The sequence below is a fragment of the Conger conger genome, chromosome 13 (assembly GCF_963514075.1).
Source record: "Conger conger chromosome 13, fConCon1.1, whole genome shotgun sequence".
NCBI classification, from domain to species: domain Eukaryota; kingdom Metazoa; phylum Chordata; class Actinopteri; order Anguilliformes; family Congridae; genus Conger; species Conger conger.
The window spans coordinates 43,044,143-43,063,181 of record NC_083772.1 but is presented as its reverse complement, the minus strand read 5'-3'; the positions used below and the strand labels follow the sequence as shown (position 1 = coordinate 43,063,181).

Below are 19,039 nucleotides of genomic sequence, written 5' to 3'. Positions count from 1 at the left end.
AATAGCAAGAGTATCCTTGTTGCACTAATAATGCATGATAATTGGCAAGATTAATGGTGCCCATGACAGAGGTATGTTTATCAGGGCAAGGTGAGTCTCTGTGACTTCTGCTCAACAGGGTGAAATTGAAAGCATGCTTGTACATCCATTGATTTTAATGATCAGTGTCTATGAAGTAGGTCCTTTGTACGGTCCTTTGTAAACTTTGGGCACAAAGTGACACCAGCATGTGGTAAACTCTTTGTTCTTGTGTTTGTATAGTCCCTTAGCTTGTCTGTGGATGCTCTGCTTGAAGGGATGCAACACAGGTTTCAAGGAGCCATGGGCTACTGGGCCCGGAAAGCCTCAGTGAAGCATGCAATAAGGCTGGCGTATAGACAGATGGGGCAAGTGCGAGAAAATGTTTCTCTCTCTTGCTTGTGAGACCACCAGTCTATTAGATGAACAATAGAATTCAAGGAGGACATAAGATGGTGGATGTTTGGATAGCCATGCCTTTACAAATCCCCCTTATCCGATCATGACCAGCAGGTCTGCACTATTGTGATAAGTTAAGACTTCCGGTTTGAACTCAGTGCACTGCACAGATTAAGACTAACATGTCAAGAACGTGGTCAATGTCTACAGCCACCCTTGAGTGACCATGATGCTACCCCCCGCCCCCGACCCCCACCCAGAATGGCAATGTGGAACAGGACATGGTATGTGTGTTTTAAATAGGTTTTTCCCAAACTGACATTGGGAAAGAGGCCCTGGATATTACAGAGACCTCAGATCGCACTTCATCAGAGGGTGAAAGGGTTGGGGGAAATGTCTCCCCAGAGTCAGTGAGCAAATCTCAGAGAGACACTACCGGGTCCACTGGGTCTGGTCAGCAACCAGGAACATGGGGGCTGCATCTTCATATACTAAGCCTCTTTCTGTCCCTTCTTTCAAAGGTCTGCCTATTGGATGAGACTTTAAACCGAGGCGCTGACTCACTGGTCATTAAAGCTCCCATGACACTCTTCCCAAAAGAGTAGGTGGTTCTGCGGTGTTCTGACCAAATTCCCAACTTGGCTTTCACAACCTGCCACCCAATCGGCCAGTTTAATTGGCAAAGCTATGTTTTCTCCCTCTCCACCTCAGCTGATGTGTGGTGGGCATTCTGACTCAAAATGGCTGCCTTTATCACCCTGAGCGCTACACATTGGTGGGGGCTGAAGTGAGATTCCTCCTCACTACTGTAAAAACTGCTTTCTGTTTTGGGAAAATGACGATATATATGTAAGGAATTATTATTGTTATTTAAGATTGCAGCTTCTGCTCCAAAATGTTTCCAATGGGCCGAACACACAGTGTTCAGAAAGCAATGTACAGGTATGACTTAAAATGTATGTGTGTAGATGCATTCTTAAAATATACTAACATATAGCAGTCACTTATTATTCCTTTTCTAGTGAGAGATGTATGCTGTCCAGATAGACCTGAACAGTCAGTATTTCTGAAAAAAATAAAAAACTTTTTATTCTCCATGATCACAGTGCTCAGAGCACACCTGTGATTTGCGGCATTTTGTTCTCAGGCTGCCAGTTGACTATCCTTTGCTTACAGAATTACTGTGTCGGGCTCATGAAGGAGGTATAATGCTTTTGTGAAGGGCCATTCATACAGTGCAAACTGTTTCCAAGGTCCTTGAAAGAGTGCTGGAGGTGGTGATTGAGCAGTATTCTGGTGAGAGGCTGTTAAGTATAAGCTACAGGTGCAACACCAATGACACTAACAAAGTCATAGACTGCGGTGGGATAATATTTCAGCTGAAACCGTATGCATTCATTTGTAATGGCCTGCAATGGCCGTCCCTAGAATAAGAGAAATAAAATGTTGAATGCAACATCTGATATATTACACCCTTACAGACGTTGTGATTGCTACATGAAAGATTGCTTACTCGTGGCATATTCTTCTCTATTAACAGTGTTTGTTTGTGTTGTATGTGTCGATCTGTGATGGAACTGCAGTAAATTACCATTATAGCATATGCATTTCTGTATCGATGTGAAAACACACTGCTGCTTCTCAGGTCACTTGAAGTTCGAACATCACTCAAAACCATTTTTTCGGTTAACTGCATACTAGGCCATTTTGTAACAAACGATGCTAGAGTAAGTTAAGGGTGGAATTCACATTGTAATAAATAATAAATAAGGTCCCAGTAATTCCATGAAACATAGCAGTGATTTGTTTTGCTGTCTCAAGCAAGACATTACTCTCTCTCTTTTATATGATTGGTTGGAGTGCTGGCCACTCAGTACAATCTGTGAAAAGATGAAAAAACCCAACAATGGAAGCAGATATTGCTGCAAATCAATTTTTGGCAATGTTCAAAGTACATCAAGGTTAAGTTAACATAGACTAATACTATGAATGTTTAATATTATAATCGATAGTACTGGTAGGTCAGTCCTGGAACTGAATGCACTCTGTTTTGCTTTTGTTGCTGTAGCCCATATGTGGCATGCTGTCATTCACACCAGTTAATTTAGCTTAACACACAAGGTGCTGTGTCGGATAATTCTGTAAGTGGTAACATCGCAAGTACGATCTGGAAAGCAGGTGCAAACGAGAGGGAGAGAGACAGAGAGAAAGAGAGGGAGAGAGACAGAGACAAAGAGAGGGAGAGAGACCGAGAGAAAGAGAGGGAGAGAGACCGAGAGGGAGGGAGAGAGACGGGGGGGGGGACTGTGCAGAAATTTTCAGAAACGTTGGCTGAGATGTGGCAGACGTTACCAAACAGCCGTTAAAGGGGTCTCAGGCGCTGCGTTTCCACCCCTGCCAAATCCGGGTCGCAGTTGCACGGTTTCCACGGATACCGCGGTGTTATCTTTTTTCAGGCTGATTTCGCAGCTCATGCATCAAGCACAAGACACACTGTCCTGTGGGAAAGACAGGGAAACCCTGGGGGACTGGCAAATGTACTGTGGCTTCCCCATGACCACACACACACACACACACACTTGTCTCAATCTCCACACACACACACACACACACAGACACACGTTTCTCCATTGCCACACACACACACACACACACACACACACACACACATCTCCTCACACACACACTCACATTTCCCCATCTCCTCACACACACACACACACACACACACGTTTCCCCATCTCCACACACACACACACACACACACACATGTTTCCCCATCTCCTCACACACACACACACACACACACACACATTTCCCCATCTCCTCACACACACACACACACACACATTTCCCCATCTCCTCACACACACACACACACACACGTATCCCCATCTCCTCACACACACACAGACAGACACACACACACACACACACGTTTCCCCATCTCCTCACACACACACACACACACACACACATTTCCCCATCTCCTCACACACACACACACACACACACACACACACACACACACATTTCCCCATCTCCTCATACACACACACACACACACACATGTTTCCCCATCTCCACACACACATTTCCCCATCTCCACACACACATTTCCCCATCTCCTCACACACACACACACACACACACACACACACATTTCCCCATCTCCTCACACACACACACACACACACACACACACACACACATTTCCCCATCTCCTCACACACACACACACACACACACATTTCCCCATCTCCTCACACACACACAGACACACACACACACACACACGTTTCCCCATCTCCTCACACACACACACGTATCCCCATCTCCTCACACACACACACACACACACACACACACACACACACACACACACGTTTCCCCATCTCCACACACACACACACACACACACACACACACACACGTTTCCCCATCTCCACACACACATACACACACACACATGTTTCCCCATCTCCACACACACGTTTCCCCATCTCCACACACACATACACACACACACACACACACACACACACACACACATTTCCCCATCTCCACACACACATACACACACACACACACACACACACACATACACATACACACACACACACATACAGTACTGCATTGTATCAGCCAGAGCTTATGAGGAGAGTAGACATGAGCTGATATGAATCAGTGGCAACACTGATTAATTATGTGCTCTCCATGACAACATAACTTGTATGCTGTCTACATCCTTGCCACTCCAGGAATGCTCATTTTATCATGTGAGGAAACAATTGTCATTCAGCGCTGTTAAACCCTGGTTCAGAAATTAAGTCCTCCTGATAATTTTGTTCCAATCACCTGGACTTGCCAATTAGCATAATTATTCAGCCAGCAGGTAGGACTAATTCATGAAATCAGCTGGCTGAATCCATGAGTGGAAGAAACATATGGCAGGTATTTGTCTGGTGTCATGACAAATATTCAACCATTGGTAGGGGAAAAAAAGGTCATTTTATGGCATATTGCATATTTTTTCTTATTTGCCATCAGAAGATTGACTGTTTCAAGATAAATCAATAAAATCTTCACAAAGATGTTTGTTAAAATGTTACATGTAATAGCTTTTAAATACATTTACACCAGTTTCCAGCTGAAAAGCTTCACTTACCAAAATATTTCCATAAAATAGGCTCCTCTCCCTAGTCTAAATGGGTATGGGTGCTGCAAGACTGAAAATCCATAATTGTATGGCGGTTGGAACAATAACAAGAAATGGAGGGTATGATCTCTTGTGACCTAGTATATTAAAATTATATTTCATGAAGCACAATTGGGTCAACAGAAGTGACCCTATTATAGGCAACACGTGCAGACAGAGCATGCATGTCTCTCACTTGGTGAAACATAAAACTTTAGTTGCTGTATGTTTTCATTAATTTTTTATGTCTGCTACAGTTGAGATTTGAATAATAAATTACTCATGCACTCTGGATTTGATGACAGCCATATTTTATTCTTCAAAAGGTATAAAAAGTGCCCCAAATTAATGTGATAAAAGCTTAAATATTCTAAGGTGACTGGTCTGGACAATATGTGCCCTAGCATAAGAAATTAAGCACAGAAAGTGTGGTTCTGTGTAACTGGGTGTAATGTCTTAAGGGATGGAAATAATAATTTATGATCAGATTAATGATTATATCCACCGAATAAGCCCTCTTTACAGTTCACAGATTCATCTGATACTTGTCTTTACATTGTATTAAAAAAAAATAGGTTTATAATGGTAATTTGCATGATTCTAGACCTACAGAATGTTTTTGACACTGATAATTACAACACATTACTATAAAGGCAATAGGTTTGAATGATTTTTATCAAAAGTGGGTTAAGCCTTACTTCCCAGGAACGTTAATTTGTTGATATTAGTGGGTCTCCATCTGAAAAAGCAATTGATCTTTGGGTACCACAGGGCAGCATTCTGGGTCCACTTCTGTTTTTGTTATTAACAATATGAGCTCATTCTGAGCCTGCAAATTATTTCCTTATGCTGACAGTTTGTCTGTACTGATGTTCCTTGTAGATGAATCCATTGTAGAAAGTACCCTCAGTAGTGACTTAAAGAATGTGATGAAAAAACTCCTCGGCATTTAGGCAAAGCTGAATCCATTTTGTTTGGTACCAGGCTCTGCCCAAGACCGGGCTTTGGCATTGTAGTTAAGTGTTTGCATGGTTAAAAACGCATTTGAATATTCAGGAGTCTCATTATGGAACAGTTCTCCAGCAACAATTAAGAATATAAATAATGGAGTGGCTCTCAATAGAGCAATTGGTGGAAATGGATGTTAGATGATGCACTTTTAGTCTGTGTTCCTGCAGCTCTATCCTTTCTCTGCTTGTGAATGGATAGTGGAAAATGATTTGTACGGATTTTGTTGATGTGGTCATTATCTTTTTTTTTTTGTACTTATCACCTTCTGCTTCATTATTTTTGCTTGGGGACTGCAGTGGAAACGTGTGTCTGACGGTTTGATGTGTTCAACCCCAAAGTACTTGTCTTCAAACAAACTACTATTACTCGTACTATGTCTACTACACCTCCTGCTACTAGTACTATGGCTACTAATACAGTACGACTACTACTACAACTACAACTACAACTACTACAACGACCACCACTACTACTACTACTACACTTCCTGCTCTGTTCAGTTTCCATAGTGATCTCGGCTGCTCCTAGCCCTGTGCTCAGATGCTTCTCCCCACTGATCCTTGCTCGGAGTTCACGTCGCCGGCTGCGAGCTGGCCTCTCCCGCACACACACAGGGTGGCCCGATGGGCTACGTGACGCGGGAACACAGGGGCTGGAGGTGACAGTTCAGCTCCAGTCCCGCTCTGCTGTCATAACACAGATGTTTTTAAACGCCGCAGTCATGTCCCAGGACCGTGTAACGTTCCTTTAATGCGCTGCACTGCTGTCGATTGACTCCCGGGGTTCATTTATTTAGAAAAATATATCAGATTATAGACTGCTGAAATCAATTCCTAATTGCTGAAAGCGTAGACACCTGGTCACCAAAACTAAACCATTTGTGGAAATGCGCTTGGTAACAAACAGGGGCGTAGTTAGAATATCTGCGGGGTTGAAACCGATAAAGCCAAAGAACTGTTGAGGCAAGATCTGCTGGGAAATGATCCTTTCTGCTGAATTTTGAGGGGAAAATACTGTGGACACCCCCGTAAAAAATATACCCAAAAATTGTGTGAAGTATTGTGCTCTGTGCTCATAAGTTTAAGTAACAAAGGATAATAAAGGACCTTAAGTGCATTTTTCCAATAACCTCGATTGATCGAGAGCTGCAACAAAACCCAGCCTGACACCGGGGTCCCTCAGGACTGAATTGGAGAACCCGCAACGTCTCTGCAGGGGGGCTGCAGCTGGTCTGGCACCTCTCTGAAATCCAGAGCATTCCCTTCTTCCATGTGTACTCACCGTTCTGCGTCTCCCCGTAACTTATAACAGAGGGGAAAGGAATGTGATTGATACAGCTGGTTGACCAGAGGACCGTGTAATGAGAAACACCGCTCTCATTAGTCCCTGCCCAACACAATTCCCCAATGCATTTCACACAGATGTCATCATTTTTAGCCATTTAGCAGACGCTTTTAATCCAAAGTGACTTACAAGTGCATAGGTTATCCAACAAGTTAAAAATATCAAATCCATAAATATCAAAACGCGCATGAAGAGCAGTTCTAACAAAAAAAAAAATCAATTACATTAAAAAAAAAATTTTTTTTGAAAGAATATAGGGTGTATAGGTGGGGGGAAGTTAAATTAGGAGGACTAAGGTATAGTACAGTATAGTACAGTAAGGTATCATCAAACAAGATGAGGTCTCTTAGAAGGCAGGACTACCATTTTGCAAATACTAGGTCCTGTGCATATGGGATTTCTTTCTTCCAACATGGGAAACGTTTCAAAACGTTGCCACTGAATATGGCGTTCAGACAAGCAGAACTGTAAATAGAAAGTGACATGAAACAATAAAATGGTAGCTGAGGATTTGTCTATTTACTGCGCAGAGTAATGGTTTTCATGTCTGCTGTGGTCTGTGCTGACAGCCACCCCCTCCCATCTAATAGACTTGCACAAATTGGCTGAATGAACGTTCTACGCTGACATGTTTGTAGTGGGTGCGGATAGGTATATGAACTGGGCGTCTCACCGTACCCAGATGACCTCAGTGAGTAGTCTGGCCCTCTGACTGTACACTGACTATAAATGAGGGCTTACTCACTCACGTGCACACACCCAGGCCTACGGAAGCACACAGATTTGGCACTGGAGGCCTCGGAGGGATAAATATAATCTTCACGCAGCTCTCTCAACAAAGCGAAATGATGCAGGCTTTTCCATCGCAAGGCCTGTACGGCGCACCACCGCTGGCATTGTTCACTCCGCGGCCGACATTGTTTACCCTGTAATTACTTATAAATGATTATTATTTTGTTTTACACTCAGCTTCGTGCAAGATCCTGCCACCTGCTTCCTGCCCAGGAACATGCGTACTAAATGCTGATTTTCCTTTTCACTTCTGGTTACATAGTTCCAGGATGTGGCCTCTCACGGGCTTGACTGGATCCTTCAGGTGATGAATAAAGTCCATTCATCCAACTAAATATTTACAATAACAGTGCCACCATCATGAATTCAAGTGGCAAGCTTTCAAATCGAATTTAGTACACAAAAGCCTGCTTTTCTTATATCTCACATCACGACGGTTATCAACACACACGCAGCTGCTACACTGAATATATCGGATACACCACATCACGGCAGGGAGTGAAGACGTTTAGCCCTGAGAGGCCATCATTTCGTCTCGCGACGGTAACCGTGCCGTGAGCTCATGTGAAAATGAACACGTGCGCAAATTGCACGTTGTGTAATGATACTCTCCGCAGAGCAAACCTTCGACAGCAACACCTCATTGCGGACGTCAGACAGCCAGACATAACAGCGGTGCTCAATCAGCCCCTCCCCATGACACCCAGGGCTGACCCCTTGACTATTGTTACAGCTGAGCTGGGCTACAATTAAGCATGGTGCCATGTTCAATAGAAGGCCAACAAGGTATGACATCACTGGTATTTCAGGGCATATGCTTTGTTTGCACATTTGCACGAATACAATGTTATCTGGTGAACTCCTGTTGGCATGACGGGCAGTACACCATGTGAATGAATTTAAGTTGAAATTAAGCCTCATTATTTCGCCAGTGCATCAAATCTTGTAACTATTTTTAAAAACAACAGACTTATGTCTTTTTTTTTGTTATCAATGTAATGACTTGAATCCCATGCCCGGCACATCGACAGAACTGTCTCAGAGCAAGACCCTAAGAAAGGAGGGTTGATGTGAGAAATGGCTTAATCTGTGAAGGCAGGGATGTCAGACTCCAGTCCTGGAGGACCACAGAGTCTGTGTTTCAGTACAAGTAATTAAGCTATTGATTGGCTAAAGAGTCTAAACATGTTGTTTTCAAGGTCTTAATTGGCTGCTGATTGAAAGGAAACTGCAAATGCGTCCAGGACTGGAGTTCAACACGACAACTGTGCTAAGGATTTTGCATGAATGATGCCCACTATATTGGGTTTCCCTCTCATTGGAAATAGCTCTAATATTTGTTCGTAAATAATTTCATGATTTTCTTCTCCTTCCCCTCCCAAGCCAATCTAGCTTTTCAATTCCTCACTGTACTGCGCCTATTTATAATTACTCAATATGTCTCAATACATAAATATTTTTTTTATAAATGCTGGCACTTCTCATTGCCTCCTATTGCACAGTGAGTTGCCCTTAGAGAGGTCGTATCAGAGAGAGAGAGACTGTTCTCATGGGGTTCTTCAAGGTTCCATCGCAGGCCTGATTCCATTTCCTCTGTAGATAATCTTGGCTCTTTTATTGCTTCATATGCCTATTCTGTCACTTATTACTTATACCATCCATATACACCTTCAAATCCCAGCTCAATTCTAACTTCTTTCACCTTTTAATTGCACGTGTGAACTGTCTTTGTTGTTGTTGTTTTTGTTATATCTTTATGTATTATTGTTGCCGTACTGTGGTTTTTGTTTTTTCACCGTTTTTATTCTTTACATACAGGTATATATTGTGTAATGCGCTTTGTTAAAAATGTGACTTGCCATTGTTATCTTTGTTATCTTCCATCTGGTTGAAATGTGATTCCTGTCACATTTCACTGTCAGTTGCTTGTATTTTTCTTTATGACTTTACGCCATTTTAAACATGCCGCTCTCAATCCTTTCTCTTCTGTCAGCAGCCTTCCCTCGACAATTCCCTTTCTGTCTCGAGAAGGCTGGCTGAGCATTTGAACATTTTGAATTAATTCCTAACATATTCAACACTTCCTTTTGTGCATGTATTATGAATCTCTCACCTGTGTTTTTCTGAATTGACTCGTTGCTGCCTCATGGTCTGTTCCTCGTCAGATAATACAGAATGTGCTGCTTGAATGCCCGTCCCTCCTTTCTCCATTATTCCTGTGGTTTATTGCTTTTTGCTTTTGGTTCACTTGGTGCTTGCGTCTCTAATGGCACATTATTTTCATCCTGCTCATAACTCAGGACTCCTCCACCATCACGCTCCACTGCATGTTAAACAAAACCCTTTTAAAATGGCCCCTCTGTCTGCTGCTCGCTCCCTGCATCTAATATGTGTTCCCGCAATTAATGTTTTCCTTTTGTTTTCAACCAAAATGTTGCATTTTTGTATTGCGCTGCAATGAATGGTAATCATTATCGGTCTCTGAATAAAAAAACGTCTGTAAAATACAACAACAACACATTAATCATTAAAGCATTCAAAAACAGAGAGGATACTTTAGCCACATGAGCCATGGTGATGTCATTCTTCCAGCAGGCAGAGGGTATAATAGATGTCAGCCAGAGCTCATAAGGTTGCCTGAGATCCCCCCCCCCGCCCCATACTATCAACTGTTATCAGAGACATATGCACCTCTATGATGACTAGTGCTATCCCTCCTGTAGTACTCTGGGGGGAAAAAAAATCTATCACTGGAGGCTTTGTCTGCTTGAGCTGTGGTCACAGGTGTAGGTGGGAGAATGGAGTCAAGACGCACAGCTATATTCTGTATTGGGAATCGCTCAAAACCAATGAAAACTGTAATTTCATAAAAGGTATTACGCAATAACAATATTTCACCCACATTATTAGCTCCCATTAGTGCTGAAAGGCCTTTGCAAATATCTATGTCACTCCAATGGAGTGCGGGTGAAAAAAAGCTGGTTTGATTTCCTCGGGGAAATATGCCACGGGCATATGCTACCTCGAAGTGGTTCAAAGATGAAGAACAATATATAACTGGAATTTTCTCTGCTTAAACTAGGCTGAAAAGGGGGAGGTAGCCAACATGCAGAAAGGGATAATCTCGTTTGGCACAGGGGCTCTGTCAGAGAGCGAGCGGGGGATACGCTTTCAGCAAAAGAAGACATTTTCTCCGCACTGCAGCCTAATCTGTCCTAGCACAGGGGTGGCATGTAACACAGAGAATGCAGCCGTACAATAACAGCTCCCACGAGGCCGCTGTGCTCTTTCATCATACCTTAAATTCCCTAAATCTTTTGTGTCGGGGATGAATGGCAGTAAGATCAACATTCAACAGCAGAAGACCTATGCTAGGAAAAAATAGAGTATAAAAGTAAATGTATTGACATAAAAGTAAATTGTTTTCCTATATGTTGAAACATAACATATAGATAATTATCTGTGTTGCTTATTATATGCAGCCTTCTTTCTTCATTTTTATGAAGGGTGCCAATAATTCTCAGTATCTTGCATTAAAAAAAAGACAATACAAAGGCACATTCTAGGTATTAGTATTTTGGGATGTATTTGGGAGACGTTGCAGTGCAGGGCCTGCTTTGGTGAGTTGTTGAGTCCTGTATGCTGCAGGACGGCAGCGTGCATCAGGGCTTGCACTGGGGAACAGTGGCTCGGATCTTCAGCCAAACGATGTGGGTTTGAATGTGCAAATACGCAGGTGCGCAAAACACCTGAGACAAAGGTTCCCCCGTCCCATCACACACACGTTCCCACGCCTCCCCACGGCGCTGTTAAAAGAGCACAAAAACTGCAGGTACAATACAGTCCTTTAAACCATTTAAACATGAGTAGTGAAGGGGACATTAAATTATGTGACTCCCGTTAATATTGTACCTTCCTCCAGGAGCAGATAATACTATGTCAGTGTTTGGATACAGTGCACAGACAGGGGCCTTCTTCCATTGTAAAACTCCCTATTTTATATTTGGTCGTAGTCACTTTAAGGCTCGCCTTACATGCTTTGAACAGAGACCAGGTCAAGTGAGAGACTCAATTCAACTGCACTCTCTTGAGCTGCTTTCATTCAGTATGAATTTCTGAATGTGAACTTTATAGGGTTGCAGAACATGGATTTCTACCGGTTTTTTTTTATCCCAAAATGATATTATTTCATAAATGTTGAAATAATGGCATGCACTAAAATGTTTTAGTATGAAGCAGGTGATCTAGAGTATACTGTAATTAATCTTTATAGTTTTGCCATTCATTAGCTGTGTTGGGGAGTATTATTTACATTCTGCAGAAGTAAAATTTGTGTCAGAAATGTGACCATTTGACCTTGAATCCTGATTGGTCAGAAGCAGTGCACACTTTGCAGGTGACTCACATGTGTGTCATGTCTGGGGAATATGATAATTATTTGACAAATTAAGTAGTTTGATCTACATTCTGAGTAATTGTAGCTACATTTATCATGAGAACAGCTTTGCTGTAGTTAAACTATTTTCAGTATGAAGTAATTGGTACTTTGTACAACTACACTTTGTGTACTTTCCCCAACACTGAATATTTGGGAAAAAGCATGTGTTTATTGTAGCCATGACAACAGCAGGATATCATTATAAACATACTTTCTTCACCTATGTCTATAAATAACTACAGCTAAACGGTATAATTTACAATGGTTCATGCAAGGCAAATTGTACTGTTTATGAATATTTATTTTTTTGGTATGTTCTATGGAACTTTTTGCATCATCTATTACTCATCTATTATTAAAATAGCCTTCTTTTAGTTGATCCAATTTTGCTGTGTTTGAACTACGTCATTTCTGCTGGTCTTCTTTGCTCTCAGAGAATGAGAATACACAAGTCATTACATTCTGTAGGTAATGTTTTGAATACGAAAATGAACACTACATTTCAGAAAATTCTCATTTAGGTACAAAAGGAGACCACAATCAACAGGAAATTGAGACCATGGCCATGTAATCAACTTAAGTGCAACTTGGTACAAAAATAAAGTTTGTTCCTCTGTTTTGCATACATAACTTCTGCTTTTCATTAGATGTGGATGTTTAATTCAAGCTGCTGAATGGGAACAGGGTAAGTGGGGCTAAAGGCTGTCATGTGGACCATGTAAAACAGGGCCTGTTTCCGCATAGAAGCGTACGGGCTCCGCCTCTGGTCGCTGGGCTCGGCGGTTTGGGGGGGTACGGGGGGGGTGGTGGTGTGATCTCCTCCCCCAGGGGGATGGTGGAACGGCGTCTTTCCTGGCTGCCATTCAACCCGACGCTTTCCACTCCACCAGCCCCCCGGGGGTCCGTCCCAGCTGCTCCCGGCATCGCGCCCCATTTTCCCAAGGAAGTCACAGCCAGGCAGCCACTCACTCCTCCAGACCACAAGAAGAACAATGACCGACAGTAATAATAATTTATTTATCCATTACATCGCTTCGAAAGTGACTGCCTGCGATACGATCTTTTTTTTCATAATCCTCGGGAAAAAACAAAAGACATTCACGGTTTCTGATGTGTTAGAAAGGCATTGTAGGGTATTTAAAGAGAAATGTAAACATGTGTCAGATGAAACGAGTTGAGAGGCAGTTATCTGACCGTTCGTCCCAGGGCAGGGTCTGAAGGTCACCAAGCTCTCCCAGCCTGGGGATGAATCACTGTGAAAGACACTTGAGCGGGACCGTACAGCTTGCGACGATAACACGCAACGTTGTCACGATTCTGCGCCTTTCCAAAAACGGTTCACGCAACAGAAGTTCACACAACAGAAGTAATGGCGTCACTGCTGTTCTGTTTTCTTCTAAACAAATGCTTTTTCACTGAACTGATTTACAGCCCCCCCCCCCACCCCCACCCTCCGTTAAATAACAGGAATTCCTTCTTAATTCCTACAAGACACCACTCAAAGTAAGCGCGAAATAAGGCCTTCTATCACTGTAATTTCAACAATGTTCTATGTGAAACTTTGTCAGTACTGCTCAGAATTAAACGCCTATTCAGACATATGTAAGCTATTCAGTTCCAATGTCCTGGAAAAAGGTTGAAAATAAAATTGTACAATAAATGGCCAGAGGACGGTTAGGGGCCATTAACCCTGGTATGCAGCAGACTCCTCACAGAACCGAAGCACAGTAGAACAAAAAAATATAAAGACCGGGGAGAAAAAAAAAAAAAGGAATAGTCGTAAAGTATCTTGGCCGTTCATTTCTTAACACTGAGTATCGTCATCTGAAGGCACTCCTCTCTCAGGGCCACCAGTTCTGTCTTATACGTGCTGGGCTTGGCCTCGTTGTAGAAGTTGGGCTTCTTGGTGGAGAGCGGCGTCTCCATGGTGACGGAGCCGGTGGCCAGCGGCTCGGGGCGGGGCCCGCGGCCGCACCCCCCCATCAGGGCCGCCAGGGCGCGCGTCACGTCGCTGCGCGCGCCCTCGTTGACGAAGCAGTACAGGATGGGGTCGGCCACGCAGTTGAGGCTGGTGACGGCCAGCGAGACGTGGTAGGCCGTGAAGAGGTCCTCCTCGAAGCGGCAGTCGCACGGCCGGACGAGGAAGAAGACGCTGCGGCAGAGCAGCAGCACGTGGTACGGCGCGAAGCAGAACAGCACGATCATGATCAGGCTCAGCGCCAGGCGCATGATCTTGGCCTTCTCCTGCTTCTCCGTGGAGATGTTCCCCCGGATGGCCCGCAGGATGCCGCGGTAGGAGAAGATCATGAGCACCCAGGGGAAGAGGAACCCCAGGAAGATGCGGTACAGGTTCATCCCCGCCACCCACTCCTGCATGGGGTACTTCTCGAAGCAGAAGGTGTGGTTGAAGCGGTCCTTGAAGAGCTCGTTGTGGAAGAGGGGCGCCGAGTTGGCCACGATCTCGATGACCCAGACCACCACGCTCACCAGCACGGCCGTCTTCACCCGCCGGATCTTGGCGAACTTGAGCGGGTGGGCCACGGCCAGGTAGCGGTCCAGCGAGATGCAGCAGAGGAAGGCGATGCTGATGTAGATGTTGGTGTAGAAGATGAAGCCGAAGAGCTTGCACGACTCCTGCCCGTGGATCCAGTTGTCGTGGTGGAGGAAGTAGTCGATCCACAGGGGCAGCGTGGCGATGTACAGGAGGTCGGCGACCGACAGGTTGATCAGGTAGATCCCCAGTTCGTTCTTCTGCTTGACCTGCATGTAGGCCGCCCACAGCGCCATGCAGTTGGTCGGTAGGCCCAGGACAATTACGATGATGTACAACGTCGGCTGGAAAAGATGGTCGATATTTGAGTCCACTTTGCAGAAAGAGATGTTGCACATTGTCTTGTCCATTTATTCGCGCTGCTTGCTTGTATATCTTTCAGAGCCCCTTATAGAAAGTTCCAGAAGCGCATCTTTTTCAGTATACGATTGACATCACGGTATTCCAACTCCATCCATACACATTGAGATATAAGTGGCAGGTTTTGGCAGTGAGAGTAGACAGGCACGCTTATGAGCCGTACAGGCACCGGTTAGGACCTTGCGGTTCAGAGTTTTCGGAGGTCCGAAGGCCCAGCGCCCTTGTGCGGTGACATGGTGGGCCGGGCTCCCAAGCTCCTCATTGGTCCTCCCCGTTTTTCATGGCTGCTTCCGGAACTTTCCTCAGACGAAACCACAGCCTTCTTATTCGCTGAGGGTCAGAGGTCAGAGGTGATCATTGGACCCCAGTGCTGCAGGAGGGTCGGGATAGGAAGCCGGGCTACCAGGTAGCAGAGTTTACTGCTCAAGATCCTTGTGCCATTCTCTTCACCGTCTGAACTCTCTCTGAAGTACGTGTGATGCTCCAGCCAACCAGGTGTTGATTTACTGATACTTCCTCTTTAACCCATCTGAAAATGAAGGGCAGGGAGATGAATATTAGGTGTGCATTCATGTTGAAACATGCACTGTACAGTGTACTATTCTATCAGAGTATACAGAGTACAGTGTACTATTCTATCACAATCCCAGCACAGAGTACAGTGTACTATTCTATCAGAATCCTAGATCAGAGTACAGTATACTATTTTGTCACACTCGTAGAATAGAGAAAATATAGTGTGCTATCCTATCAATCCTAGAAAAGACCGAACTGAACTCGAGTTGAACTCAAGATAGGTAAGCTACTTAGCATTCCAGATAACTGCCTAATTAATGTTGAGCAGAGATCAGGGATGATACTGTGCTGATTACCATCAAGCCTGGCTCGCCATGTGCGTATGCTGCAAACTAAATATGATTTTACATAATGCACTTAAAGACTGGGGAAACACAGGGAACACACAGCGAAATCGCTGCGACTCATGACTCTAAAAAGCAGTCGGGAGAAAAACACTGAGGTCAGTTGTACACAGTGAAAGGCGAACAACCGAAAACAACTCTGCACACCGAAAAATACTGTTATTGTAGAATAAGTAAAATAAACCTGCTAACACTCATTTGAAAACATTACATTCACTCTGATTATGGCGGCAGTATACACAAATACATGGAGATGCCGGTGCTAGTCACAGGAAAAACAAGTTTGTTTTGGCTTGCAAAAAGTAGCGCTTATTTAAGGAAAAATAAATTTGTAGAAAAAAGAAGGTTCAAACAGCGTCTCCCTTTTAAAATATTTATTGAAGCGCAAATGCATTTCAGAGATAAACTCCTACATGAGGTCATTAGTTTCTTGTGGTTTAATAAATATTTTAAAAGGGAGTTGTTTCTAAACCTTATTAACCTTAATATAATTATATAGTCATAGTTTTCAATAGTGATTTCACAAACAAAATGATGACACAATGGTGTCCAAAGATTAGGCTAATTGGGCAGTCTAAATTGTACATCGGTATCAGTAAATGGTGTATGTGCCCTGTGATGGTTTGGCAACCTGTCCACAGTGTATTCCTGCCTCTCACCTGCTGCATGCTGGGATAGCCTCCCTAGCCAGGAATACGCCAGTTAGATAATGGATTGATAATGGATAATGGATTGATTATTATTATTTAAGTGCATGTGCATGTTCAGGTTTAGGTCAATATCAGTGCATGCACTACACTAATAACAGGTGTAGTGGTTTCATAAACATGCAGACAAAATGGGGGACCCCTCCGGCCAGAGGGGAAGTATAATGTAAAATGATGAGATATCGAATGCCGCCACCAAATATGTGCAGGGAGTAGCTGGGCTGCTCTAGTAGTGAGAGTGCCCTGCTGTGAAGATAATGAGAGTCACTGACCACCTGGTCCTACAGGCCTCCCGAGCCAATAAGAACCAGAGACATTGGCCCATAAGAAAACGGTAATGACAAAGCATGTCGGGGGCCATTTGTGACCAATTTCCATAATGGGTAAAAAAAATGCAGTAATTTAGTGTAATTATTTTTTTATTTCTTACTGTGCTTTACCTTGCTAAATAACCATGCACTATGTACTGTTAAGATCAGGAAAGGCTGAAGGAACGGTAAACCCCAGGCAATTACTGACCGCATTTTCTAACATCATAATACACAACCAGTCATCAAAATGTTGAGAGGCAAGGAGAGAATTGGCTGTCACAACACAGGAAAATGAGACAAAACATTTCTGTCTAAGACAAAACATTTCTTTCTAAGACAAAACATTTCTGTCAATATCCTGATGACATGGTGAGAATAAATAAATAAATGTTGATGTATATTTAAAAAAAAACAATGCATTGATCAATGCCACAGCCAATCCATTTCTAATTTCACAGCTGGTTCCTTTGAAGGTAAACTACATTAGTTTCCTGAGGTTGGTAAATAGTTAACACAATTTCTTCATTATTCAGAGGCAAGCTTAATTGACTGAGTGTGACATTCTGAATCGAACAAAGCACCTCTAAATTAAACCCTTGCAGAAAACTGAAGTAGACAGAAAGTGTTGAGCAACATAATCCATCGGAGTGCTACAAGCTCAGGAAAAAATGGGTTCTGAAAGGGATCTTTGGCTGGTCTACACAGGGGAACCCTTTTTAGTCCTTTACGGAACCCTCTATGGAACAGGAAGCGTGAACGCTCCAACTGTCTCTTATTCTGGCTGAAGGCACAAGCTCTCTTCTCTTTAAAACCTTTAATTCATTATTTTGTTTTTCTGTCCTTCACGAAAATCCTTCGCAGTTATGCTCACTCACTGCAAATCCCCTTGGCATAAATACGGAAAATAGGAAAAAAAATGTTACTGATTAGAAAAAGATTAAAATTGCTCTGATTTCACAGTGGCACTTCTGACTCGGCCTGCGGTCCAGAAGGCAGAGCTGTGAGAAGCCCTTCCTGTGATCCAGCCACTCCTTGCTGGTGAACGCGTTCGAGCCAAACACCTGGAAGCCACAATAAAAAAGTATGTGTAATCCAAAGCAAAAACGCATCAAAGGAAGTGTGTCAAATCGATTACACATCATAGCCAAATGACATCGAACATTATCATGAAAATAAATCTGTTGGGGGGGGAAAAAATAAATGCTGCTATTAAGAAAAGATGTGATTTACAAATGCGAGAACATAACATTGCCTTTGGGTGATGTTTGTTCCGTAGCTTTAATAATGTCCTCACAGAATCACCGATACATTTCATTTCCCTATTGCCACTGGGCTGGTTTACAAGGCAAGTTATATTGTGGTGTGGATGGAGCTGGGGCCAGTTACAAACAGCATTGCACAACCCAATGAACCTCAGATGCTGAGATACAAACGGAATGTTCTCTCTCTGAAATGTATTTATTTATGCAGCAATTTGCAAATACCACTGTACATCACTTGATTATTTTCAGAAAGTAAAAAAAACTCAAAACTAAAAAAAAAAACAGCGCAAGGGTCCATAGTGCAGCTGATGCTAACATTAGCGCCGGCTTCACCCCACATAACTCAGCCGACATCCAGCTGCAAGATAACCTATCCATCCGACCCCATACTAAAAACCTGTTTTCAGTGGAGATATTCATTTCATTTTTATTTTAGTCCAGGACTAGGCTTAATCCATGGCTGGGAAACAAACACACAAACTTTCACATTGCTTTAGTCCCTCTCATCATAATAAAATTAACATTCAGCATTTGTTGGGTACATGTGAGTGTTGAGAAAAAGCAAACTATTCAGGGTGTGGGTTTTTTTAAGCGAATCGGCTTCCTAGTGTAGTAGATTAGATTACAGGGACACAGTTAAAACAGTTATCAGCTGTGATTCATAGTCTTACCCATAAAAGTAAATAAAATATCAGATCACATTTCATTGGAGTTAATAAAATAATTCG

At 43.2% G+C, this 19,039-nt stretch overlaps 1 protein-coding gene across 1 annotated transcript in view; it reads right to left on the bottom strand.

Annotated features, from left to right (window-relative positions):
- Positions 1 to 13,660: 13,660 nt before the first annotated feature.
- The window catches only part of gpr4 (G protein-coupled receptor 4), a 36,705-nt gene continuing 31,326 nt past the window's right edge, over positions 13,661 to 19,039 (bottom strand). The window contains exon 2 of the mRNA XM_061217465.1: positions 13,661 to 15,640. Within this exon, the coding sequence (XP_061073449.1) occupies positions 13,998 to 15,101 (1,104 nt within the window). The 5' untranslated portion in view covers positions 15,102 to 15,640 and the 3' untranslated portion in view covers positions 13,661 to 13,997. The remainder of the gene's footprint in view (positions 15,641 to 19,039) is intronic.